Source organism: Echinops telfairi, unplaced genomic scaffold, assembly GCF_000313985.2.
Source record: "Echinops telfairi isolate 266 unplaced genomic scaffold, ASM31398v2 ScPeMD7_1713;HRSCAF=2227, whole genome shotgun sequence".
In the NCBI taxonomy this organism is placed as follows: domain Eukaryota; kingdom Metazoa; phylum Chordata; class Mammalia; order Afrosoricida; family Tenrecidae; genus Echinops; species Echinops telfairi.
This window is the reverse complement of record NW_022105611.1, coordinates 17,106,580-17,118,373: the sequence shown is the minus strand read 5'-3', so window position 1 is coordinate 17,118,373 and position 11,794 is coordinate 17,106,580. Positions and strand designations below refer to the sequence as shown.

Genomic DNA, 11,794 nt, shown 5'->3' with positions numbered 1-11,794 from the left:
CGGGTCCTGGACTCTTCTCTCTCTTCCCAGGAGAGCTTCCTGCCCAGGGGTCCCCCTTTCCTGTCCATCCAACCAGCCTCCACGTGGCAACCAGATGGAGTCTCTCAAAACACAGATGTGAGCAGGTCACTACCCTGCTTCTAAAACCCTTTGAAGGCCCCAGGGAGTCCAGCACACGCTGCCACACTTCCCACTTTCCTGTCTCTTTTACCACTCAGGGGGCCAGCTTCCATATCACTGCTCCACATGCATCCCGTGGTCACCTCCCCCCTTCCTGCTCGCTGCTCCCAACTGTGCTCAGTCATCTCTTCCTCTCTCTGAATTCCCCTGTCCTCTCTTCCCCAACGTCAGGCCCCCTGGGCTGGAAGTTCAGGAGAGGGGCAGTGGGCGTCCCATCTCCTTCTCAAGCTCCCCTCCCCTCTCTGTCTCTCTGTCCCTCAGTTAGAGTTGCTAGAAGTAAGACCACTAGGATCTAGCTTGTGGGGTGGGGGTGGTAGCATGTCAAACAGAATCCGAGTGCAGGAGCCCCAGACTGACTAAGGGGCCCTTTACACCTGCACCACTGCAGGCCAGGGGCCAAGAGTGAGGGGCCACGGGTTCAGACTGAGAATCACCCCCTCCTCGGCTGGGCACGGGAGTCCTGGTGGGGCAGTAGTCACATGGGAGGCTCCGGGGGTGGAAGTCTTGGAGGCGTGCTCCCCAAAGGTTAGATGTAAAGTCAAACTCGCTGCCATCCAAATCAGGGACAGGGGAGTTGTCCCTCCCACGCCTGCCAAGGCCCCATAAAGGAGGTTGGAAAGACACCAGGCAACCATTAGACACCCATGAAGACCCCAAACCGACACCTATGAAGACCCCAAACTGAGGATGCTCATACTCAAGCCCTCCAGCCAGGTGGGAGGTACAGCTGGATGCCCAAACTAGGCCAAGGCTCATGACATCACACAGGTGGGCCTAACTCAGTCAATGGCATCAACCAACACCATCAACCATGCCTCCCCAGCCAGAGGTTTGGAATATCCTGGCTGTGGGAAGGCCTGGCTTTCTTATCTGTTCCTGGTCAGAGGCAGGGGGAGAGGGAGAGTCTCCCTCCCCTGGGAGGGTGAACATGCACCCGCTCTGGGCCTACTCGGGGCCCACAGCCTCTTGGCCCACATCCTCTGAGTCTCTGGGCTCACATACTCTGAGTCTCTAGGGTTCTTGGGCTTCTGGCTTCCCAGATCCCCCCAAGTTCCGCACATGTGGGTGCTCTCTTCCACGTGGTTGTTCGTGTCCAGTTGTGGACCCCAGCGCAGCTTCTGCATGGCTTGGCACACTTTCCAGAAATAGTGTGTACCCTTTTGAGACTGTCCAGTCTGTCCATCATAAAATCCCACTTGGATCACACTATGTGCCTCAGCGTGAATTCTTTCAGCGTGCAGAGCAAAAAACCGGGGTATAGCCCACTCCAGAAACCTAACAGCCCTCCAGGACAGAGTAGCACCACCCATAGGGTCCCCAGGCTGTCAGCCTCATGGACAAGACATCTTCCCGCAGAGCCCTGGTGGGCTCAGATCGCTGACCCACAGGCGACCAGCTGAGCACTTCACCACTGGGCCCCCAGGGCTGCAGCTTTTCTAGAACTCCTACAGGGCAGTGGTGCTCTGTCGCCCGCCAGAGTCTAACCGGACTCAAAGACACCGAACAACAACAGACCCTGCCCCACAGCTCGGCAAGGCCTGAGTGGGCCCTGGACATGGCTCTAGCCACCATGTACACCATGTTGGCTTGGTAAAGCAGAGGGGCAGTGACAAAAGGGAAGGCCCTTGAAGGGATGGAGTGACACAGTGGCTGCACAGTGAGCTCAGGCAGGCCTGGGGACAATTCTGAGAAGGCCGCAGGACCAGGCAGTGCTTCCTTCCCTTGTGCATGGGGTCACTATGGGCCAGAGCCAGCATGGCGGCACCCACCCCACAACACACAATGAGGGAGGAGAGAGCTCTATTCACAGCACACTCTTGGACCACCCTGCTCTGCCTTCTGCCATCTGACCGTGGGCCGTGGCTTCACCCGCCTGCACCTTCAGACCTCAGCCCATTTCCATTCTCTGGGAGCAGCTTTACAGCCGGGGTCTGGCATTGGTATGTGGAGCTGGGGGGAGGGTGCAGGGAGGGTGTATAAAAGGCAGACAGGGCAGTATGCATGGGGCCAGGGGGAGGGAGCATGCTGGCCTCTGGGTTTAGGTCTGCGCTGGGTGTCCCGTGACCTGGGACTGAGCATCTATAAAATGGGGAGAATGCTATTTCCCTTGTGTGTGATTGTGGTGATGTTGACACTGCGGGTTAGGCTGCCCATCGAAAGGTCATTGGTTCAAACCCATCAGCCACCCCTCAGGAGAAAGATGAGGCTGTCTGTTTCCATAAAGATTAGCAATCTCACAAACTCTGTCTGGGGTCACGAGGAGTCAGTTGACCCAAAGACAGCAGACTTGGTTTTGGGGGCTTTGCACAGTAAACAATCCCCAATCTAGGCCCACTGCCGCTGAGTTGATTCAAGCTTGTAGTAGTCCCCACATCATTTCCAAGATGGTGAATCTTTACAGCCTCATCTCTCCCCCAAGGAGCAGTTCGGGGGTTTGAACCAACAGTGCAGCTGAGCAACCTAACACTAACCTGCACCACCAGGGCAAGGATGAAAGGTCTGGTATTCCCTAGGTATTTATTCCCTCTCTTTTCAGGGGAATAAAGATCTTCCCATGGGAAGAGCTCTGAAGACAGCCTTCCAGCTCCGAGCCCGGGAAGGTAGGACTCTACCCTTTGGAAGGCACCTGGTCCCCTGACCAGTCTTGTGGCAGCTGTTGGGTAACGCGGACTGAAGCAGGATGCTGAGCTTGGGTGCCGGTTGGTTGGCGAGGGACAAACGAGGGCTTTGGTGAGGTGAAATGGCGTGGGAAGAAGAATGGGAAGACGAGCAGCTACCAGGGAGAGGACTCCCTGTGCTGAGAGGCGTCAGGCAGTTTCACGGAGTTTGGCTGCATGATGTGCTGTTTCTCCCTGGGTCTGGGCTTAGAGCTGCATGGAGGTGCTGAGTGTGGGCTCAGGGTGGGCATGCTGGGAGAACAGAGGGGCCTGGCTTTCCCCTGGCCACAGACACAGACACAGTGGCCCTCCTGGGAACTGTGAGGTGGGTGACAAAGGACTGTGGACTTGGGCACCGTGGTGAGGGGGGCGCATGGGAGCTCAGGGGCGGAGGGGCTGTTCACACCATTCCTAGGACACTCTCTCTCCTTAATAGCACTCCTCTGAGTGGAAGGCAGGAGGGTGAGCGCTTAGAGAAGACCAGGTAGGCAGAGGCACAGAAAGGGCTGGGCACCCAGCAAAGAGATGGGGTGGGTGGGTCAGTGAGAGTTCTGGCCAGGGCTCCATGGTCAAGGGCATGGGCCATGATCAGGCCAGAGGTCTGGAATGGTGGGAAGCATGCAGGTAGAAGGCACCTGGGTGAGACTGTGCCTCAGAGCCTCTGAGGACAGGATGGACCCGTCGGGAGCAGAAGCAGGGAGGGTGGCAAGGAGCATGTCCCGAGGAGGGGACCTCACTGAAAGCAGAGGCCCTCGAGGTACTCTGGAAGGAACCTGGAGATGGTGAGGATTGGGGCAGGGGTGTTGTGGGGAAGATAGGCTGACCACCTCTGATTCTAGACCAGGAGACTGGGTAGGTTGCACAACCAGGGTGGGCCTCGGCTCCCAGAGGGAGATGCCCAAGGGAACGGGGACCTAGAAGGACCCCAGAAGCAGAGGTTCCAGTCAGAAGGAGAAGAGAAATGCAGGAAGACCCCACTCTCCTGCTGGTAGAAGGGAGGTGGTTCCACCTGCCTCCCAGGAGAGGGCAGGGTGGGTGACAGGAGCCCCTGTCCGAGAGGCCTATCACCTGTGTGAATTCGGGAGCTTGGACAAGCCTTTGACCGGGGACTGGAAACGGAGACCTGCTGTCACACTGTGCTTCAGTCATCAGGGAATAAGACTCCTCCGTGGGATGGGGTGCACGCCATTCTGTGGATCCCCCATCCTCCTTCCCCGGACTGGCGCTCCCTGCGCCCTAAATGCCCGCTGGCTGGGCAGGAGCCCCAGAACCTTGGGCTTGCAGGAGTTACCCTGGTTCTCCCAGGAACAACTTGTCTGCCCCCTAGTGAATTATGAAGAGTCTCGCAGACTCACAAAGGGGACCTGGGACAGACTAAGATCACTGGTTCTTTAGGGGTGGGATTCAGCTGGTTCACACTGGTTGGGCAGAAGAGATAGCTAATCTCCGGTTGAACTCAGCGAACTGGTTGTTAAAATGGCACTTATGATCAGGGTCCTATGTGAAAATCACAAATGTACCTTCTTGACTCCTTTCTGAGCGTCCATCCGCACAGCAGCATGCTCTAAGCACCCGCGGTGATGCTCATTCCAGCCACAGGTACAATTAGGTGAAACTGTGCGGGTAATATTTATTTGTTCATCTCGCAAAACTTGCCATTCTTTGAATAAAAATACTACATTTTCATTCCCATGCGGTAGTTACTTCCATGAACACACACAGACCATTGCGTTGCGCCCCAAGTCCCCACGAAATATTATGAGCAGATGATGCGATTCCCGAATGTGTCTAAAGAGCTGGAAATATTGTGAGGACAATCGTTGTGAGTTCAGCGCAAGTGGAAAGGCCTTTTTCCCCCCCAAAGATGAACGTAACATGTTCAGCAAAGGTTAAGTCGCCTGTTTCTAATCTACCCAACACAATGACCATTGTATAATTGGTCTGCCTCTCCAGGAACGGGATCCTGCTCCGACAGGGAAAAGATGGTTCAGAATGAGACCGATGATGGCCAGATAAAAGCGAAGGATATTGCAAGCGAGGACGCCGATCAGAAAGCAATTTGGAGATACCTAAAATAACAGTTATATTGTTTTTCCTCAAGTACCGTTTCCTATTTATCATTAATATTGTAAAGCATGTCCTTATAATCTGGTTTTGTGTGCCTCTTTTATTGTTCTTATTTAAGTACGAGCTGTGGGAAATAACAAACTACCTTCAGGCATATCATATTTCGGGTACTTAAAGTGGCCACGAGGGCAGTGAACCAGTTGTTAAATGATTGAATCCCCCACGGGCACCGGGCTGTCCAGTAGAAGTGACTTGTGCCAGGAAGCCCAGGAGCAGATCCTGGACATGAGATGGACAGCTGAGCCTCAGGAGAGAACCCAGGCTTGAGCACCAGACAGCCACCCCACCACCCCCTGTGGTCCCGGCCCATCTCCTCACAGGGCCTCCCTCCCCCACATGTGGACAGCTGGGATCCTGCACACCCTGTGTGCTCAGCACACGTGCCCCCACCTTCCTCACCACCCACCTTCCTCATCCCTACCAACACTCTGCACCTACCCCCCGCAGAGAGTGAGCGCAGAATCTGGAGGTGACGCGCCCGCGAGAGCACCAATGAAGAGATCAAAAGACACACGTCGCACTCGATACACCTGCTGCACGAGATCTCTGCCGAGTGTTGAAAAGCAAGGGTCTCGCTTTGAGGCCGAAAGTGCACCCCACCCAACTGCCTCATACGCATGTGAAAGTGGGACGTTAAGTAAGGAAGAGAATCCATGCGTTTTCATCGCGTGCTGGCGAAGAACATTGAAAGTACCATGGGCTGTCTTAGAAAAAGTACCACCAGAGTGCTCCTTAGAGGCAAGGATGGCAAGACTTGATCTTGTATACTCCGGGCATGTTGTCAGGGGAGACCAGCCCCTGGAGAAGGACGCCATGGTTGGTAAAGTAGAGGGGCAGCGGGAACGCGGAAGGCCCTCAGGGAGATGGATGGACACAGAGGCTGCAGCCACGGGCTCAGTTGTGAGGATGGTGCGGGGCCAGGTAGGGCTTCCTTCTGTTGTGCACAGACAGGGTCACTGTGGGTCGGAACCGTCTCGATGGCACCAAACAACGTGGGTCTCCTTGACATGAGGCTCACCTGCCCCCACTGCGGCTTCCTTCCCCCACTCTCTACCCCCACTCTGCCTCTTCATCCCACCCCACACACCTTCGCCCAGGCCACAGACAGAGGGTTTCGGCTCAGCCCTGTCTTAAGAAGCCCAGACACAGGTCACAGATAGAGAGTGACCAGTTCTGAAGGGGATGCCCAGGCTGAGGCGTGGGGAGTGAGGGGCAGGATGGCTCATGGGAGGAACTGGCCAAGGAGCCTGGGTTTGGAGAGTGAGGGGGACTTGGGGAGTAGAGGGCACTGGGAGAGAGCCCTTCAGGCTGATGCAGGGGCTGGAGGTGAGCGTCCATCACAGCGTGAGGGGCCGTGGTGCTGAGATAAGGCCGTGGTCACACCCCATGCCAGCCGGGCGGGCAGGATCCCATCCAACCCAGAGGCAGAGCGCAGCTGAGGAGAGGCTGGGCTCAGACCTCAGGAGCTGACCTTGAGATGGGGGGGTGGGGGGTGGGTGGAGAAGTCGGGGGAGTGGCTCATGAAAAGCCTCTGGGCCAGCTTGGAGTAAGTTGTTCACCCATCTGGTCACTCTCCTCGTGGGCGCCTCCTGCTGGGCATTGGAATGATGATCATGCTGACTGGGGGTCAGGAATACCCAAGCCAGACCCACTGCCATCTAGTCGATGGGCACTCACAGTGACCTGATGGGGCAGAGTAGAACTGCCCTGTGGGTGTCCGAAGCTGGGAGCAGAGAACCCCATCCTCCCACAGAGCAGCTGCCAGGTTCAAATTGCTGACTCTGTGATTAGCCGTCTAACTTGTAAACCACAGCGCCACTCGAGCTCCCGGAGGGGGGTGAGGGGGGGCGGGGTGTCAAGCATGGAAAGGATTCATTGCATTCAGAGGAGGGTCCCTCAGCCTCCCTGTCATCGAGCTGATGCCGGCTCACAGGGACCCTGTAGGGACAGGGCAGAACTGCCCTGTGGGTTTCTGAGACTACGACTTTGTATGGAAGTGGAAAGCCCTGGTGGTCAAACTGCTGAACTGTCAGATCGCAGCACCTGGACTCCTAGAGGAAGGTTGGGAAAGGTTGAATGAGGAGGGGGCATATCAGCTGGACGCTGAAGGATGTGGAGGAGTTTCTCAGATGGGAAAATGGGACAAGGCCAACTGGGTATAGAAAACAGCCAGAGAAAAGGGAGCAGGCGGGGAGGGCCTAGGCAGCGTCAGCAGCCTGCTGGGGTCAGGGAGTGAGGGGCAGGGCGCGCATGAGATGGGGTCTCAGTGTGTGTGGGTCTCGAACACTGCAGGTGCACATGCTCGTGCACACACCACATACATGCACGCACGCGTGTGCATGAAAACAAGCACCGCACGCAGACGCAGCCAGGATTGAGGGCTCTATGCAGAGAAACCCATTTCCCAGCAAGCCCCTTGTTTGAAGTTTCCCTGACAGCTCTCCCCTCCTGAGGGGGCTCTTGAAGAAGGAAGTTTGTTTAGGACTTAACCTGCCCCCACCGGGCCGGCTCCCTTCCCTCCGCCTGGGAAATGAATCCCACGTGCTGCAGGTCGCCCTGCACAGAAATCGCTGGCGGGGATTTGGCGCGGCCACTTTGATGTCGGAGGCCAGCGTAATGAGTTGGCTGTGAGTTTCTTTTTTCTTTCTTTTTTCCTGTAAGAGAGAAGTCTCATTTTATGGAAAGCCAAGAAATTCTTACACACGCACAGGCCCTCCTCTGTCAGGGGATCCAGGGCCTAGGCTCGAAGCACAGTGCTCACAGATACTCCAAGGTTTCCATGGGCTTGATCGGGGGAGGGAGGGAGGCAGCATCCACGGGGCATTCCCTGTGGGCCAGGGCTCTGTGGTAAGAACGTTTAAAACCCTCTCAACACCTGTTTTAGAGATGACAAAACTTCCAGGTGTAGCATGGTAAGTAGGTGGCCCGGCTCCGTAGGCCAGGAGCCCATCTGCCGGCTCCTGCCTCTGGCTGCTGCTCCACTGTCACTGCCTCCCTCCCGCTGGGCCTCTGGCACTTCAGCTGTCAAATGGGGACAGTGCCCTCTAAGGGGGGGAGGGTTGGAATAAAGACCTCTCTTTATAATGAGCTCTTCATGTGGAAGCAATTTGTGCAGAGCAAAGCACATGTGGGGCTATTTCTGGTTTTACGGTGGGCGTGCTGAGAGGTGAGTTCGGCCCTCTGAGCTACCAGGAATGTGTCAAGTAGCGTGGCACTGGGGTCCTGCCTAATGGGCAGCCTGGAGCACAGTACGGAAGTCATTGAGGGAAGTGGGGAGCAGGGGTGGGTGTCCAGGCACCTGTCCCAAGAGGTTCCTCTGCTCAGGGCTGGGTGGAGGCCTTTCCTGAGCTCCGGGTCCTGGCCATGCGCTGTCGGGCTTTGGCAAAGGCCACCTTGATGTCCTGGTTTATGAGGTCCTGCCAGGGGTCTCTGGGGACAGAGAGAAGCAACCCTGAGACCACCGACGGCAGGGAAGCCACTTGCACTGTGTGTCTCCTGGACCCAGCAGCTGTCTGCCAGGATCCCCCTCACTCGCTTGAAACTTTGGAGACTGACGCTCAGAGAGGGGGCACGCTCGGTCCTCAGTGGCACAGCACTGACTCCTGTGCAGGGTGGCTTTGAAGCCCAGTGGCACCCCAGGAGCTGAGAGAGCACCCTGCTCTGCCTGCTCCTCCGGGGGTGGCACTGTGGGCCTGAGCCCCTGGTTGAGAGGTGTCATGTAAATACAGGGGTGAGGGGCCCTGGACTCCCCTCCTGCAATCGCATCACTTTTCAGGGTTCGGCCCACTAGTGCCTGGAGATGGTGCCCCGGTGGTATAGTGGTTAACACGCTGGCCTATAATCCTCATGGTTGGCAGTTCAAAACCACCAGCAGCTCCTTGGGAGAAAGACTGGGCTTCCTACTCCCATAAAGCGTCTCGGAAACCCACAGGGGGTCGCTGTGAGTCCAGCAGTGATGAGGTGGCAGCGAGTTTGGTTTTGGTTGGAGCGCCTGGAGAAAGGTGTTGGGTGCCATCCAGTCTGACTCATCGTGACAGAATAAGGGAGCCCCGCCCCCAGGTCTTCTCCACAGAGCTGGCTTGATGACCGATGTATAGACGTTGCACCCATGGGAACTCTTTGGAGACTGAGGTTCAGAGAGGGAGGGAGGGCTGACTGGGTAGCAGATTGAATTGTTTCCCCCCAAAAGACTTAGCACCTGGCACCCATCAATGTGAGCTTGTTTGGAAATCAGGTCTTGGAAGATGTTATCAGATAAGCAAACCAGCAGTTGGACTGGAGTCGAAACCAAAAACCTTGCCCACTCGCATGGAGTCCATCCCCACTGATAATCGCCTGCAGGACAGAGTACAACCACCATGGGTGGCTGCTAACCGCAAGGTCAGCAGTTTGAAAACAGTCCGAGGGAGGGAGAAAGACGGGTTTCTACTCCAGTAAAAGGTTACCGTCTCAGAAACCCGCAGGGGCAGTTTGGTCCTGTCCTGCAGGGTCACTGTGCACTGGAGGGGACTCTCTGGCAGTGAGTTTGAGATTCTTGTTTGCATGGATCTCCCTTGCCATTTGATCTCCCTCTGGACTCGCTTTAAAGTTGTTTCAGTTTTCAACGTGTTTTGCTTTCTGTTCGACTGAGGTTTTTCTGTTGTTTTGCCGTTGTTCTCTTTTTTTGGAGTTTGTTTTGTATGTTTTTCTGTGTATGAAATCCAGGATAGGTAAATCTAGAGAGACAGAACCTGGATTAATAATTACCGAGGGGCACAGCAGGGAAGGTTGGCGGGAAATGGGGAGCTAACAGCAATAGTACACGAACGAAGAAAATGCTCTGAAATCGAGGCTGGTGATAACAAAGAAAATGCTCTGAAATCGAGGCTGGTGATAATTAATAGGACTGAACTATTGGATTGTATCATATGTGAATAAAATGATTAAAAACAATAAATTTTTAAAAATGGAAAAGTGGCGATGATGGCACAACTCTTCTTAATATGGTTGAAGTGTCCCATTGCACGCTATGTGAAAGAGCCTTGGAGCACCTGGCCTTTTCCACCCCAGAACTGGACTTCCACCCCCAACCCAACCCCCAGGCCGTGAGACCACACATTCCTGTCGTATTTGGTGGAAGTCACTCCAGGAAACCAATACTAGGTGGGCGTCACCTTTACCCAGAGCCAGACATCAGCCAGGCAAGGCGGCAGGGCTGACATCAGAGAAGTGGGCAGCATCTGCGGCTGAGCAGCCGTGAGCCACTGCCATGCACACTGCAGCTTGGGGTCCGGGGGTTTCTGTCCCTTCTCTCCACCAGCCTCCCAAACATCCCCAAAGGTAAGCATAAATCATTTCTGCAGATACGGAAGTAAGATGAAGATAAAAGGATCTGTCAGAAACAACTGAAAAAAAATCAAGTTACAGGGTTCAATTCAAGCAAGAATTTGGTAACTGTCCCGTGAACACAGACTATGTTACCCTCCGACTGGCACCGAGAGCCCAGGACCCATCTCTAGAGTACAGGTATGCCTGTGTGCATGTGTGTGTGACCGCATCTCTAGGCGAGTGGAGAGGCATGCGATACTGCTTCCATGCAAGTGTGCATTAGATGTTCATGAGTGCGGTGTGTGTGCCCAGGGGCACCCGTGCCTCTGCGAGCTCTCTACGTCCATGTGCCTCGGTGGATGTGGCATGCTCCCCTGTCTGCCGGGAGGCCTAATGTCCCATATCCCCCGTCCCCAAGCCGCTCTCTGAAGTTTCTGTCCAGGAGTGGAGAAGACAACAGCAGAGGGGGCTGGAGATGACAAATGGCTGCCAGACGCCCGGTCCCACGTCCAGGGCTTAGTGGGCCCAGAAGGCTGGGGGCTGGGCTTCCCACCACCTCCGCAGGCAGAGCCCTGCCGCTGGTGCCCAAGAGACCTGGTGCATCCCGTGGGCCGCACACAGAGGGGCAGCCAGGGGCACCAGCCATCAGCACCGCATAAAGCTTGTGCAAGCGGCTTGTCCCACAAACACACCGACAAGAAATAGTGGGCATTTCTGTGTGCTCTGCTCCCGAAAAGAGTTACAGTCTCGAGGAGCTGACACCAAAGGTTCAAGTAGAAAATATTTTGGAAATGATGATGGCAGCACATGTACAAATATGCTTGATACCATTGGTGTATGGAATGTTATAAGAGCTGTGAGAGCCCCCAATAAAATGATTTTTTTAACGAGAAAGAAAATGTTCAGAGGAGGATGATGGCAACATATGTACAAATGTCCTTGACACAATGGATGGATGGATGGATTGTGATAAGAGCTGTAAGAGCCCCCAGTAAAATGATTTTTTGAAGTGATTTAAAACAATGAGTTACAGTCTGGGAGACCCACACAGGGCAGTTCTACTCTGTCCCGGGTGCCATCCAGTCTGACTCATCGTGACAGAATAAGGGAGCCCCGTCCCCAGGTCTTCTCCACAGAGCTGGTTTGATGACCGATGTATAGACGTTGCACCCATGGGAACTCTTTGGAGACTGAGGTTCAGAGAGGGAGGGAGGGCTGACTGGGTAGCAGATTGAATTGTTTCCCCCCAAAAGACTTAGCACCTGGCACCCATCAATGTGAGCTTGTTTGGAAATCAGGTCTTGGAAGATGTTATCAGATAAGCAAACCAGCAGTTGGACTGGAGTCGAAACCAAAAACCTTGCCCACTCGCATGGAGTCCATCCCCACTGATAATCGCCTGCAGGACAGAGTACAACCACCATGGGTGGCTGCTAACCGCAAGGTCAGCAGTTTGAAAACAGTCCGAGGGAGGGAGAAAGACGGGTTTCTACTCCAGTAAAAGGTTACCGTCTCAGAAACCC

At 55.1% G+C, this 11,794-nt stretch overlaps 1 protein-coding gene across 1 annotated transcript in view; it reads right to left on the bottom strand.

The window, feature by feature from the left end:
* Window positions 1–8,284: 8,284 nt before the first annotated feature.
* Window positions 8,285–11,794, bottom strand: part of LOC101651594 (guanylate cyclase D-like) — an 87,017-nt gene continuing 83,507 nt past the window's right edge. The window contains exon 19 of the mRNA XM_013006188.1: window positions 8,285–8,393. Coding sequence (XP_012861642.1) covers window positions 8,285–8,393 — 109 coding nt within the window. The remainder of the gene's footprint in view (window positions 8,394–11,794) is intronic.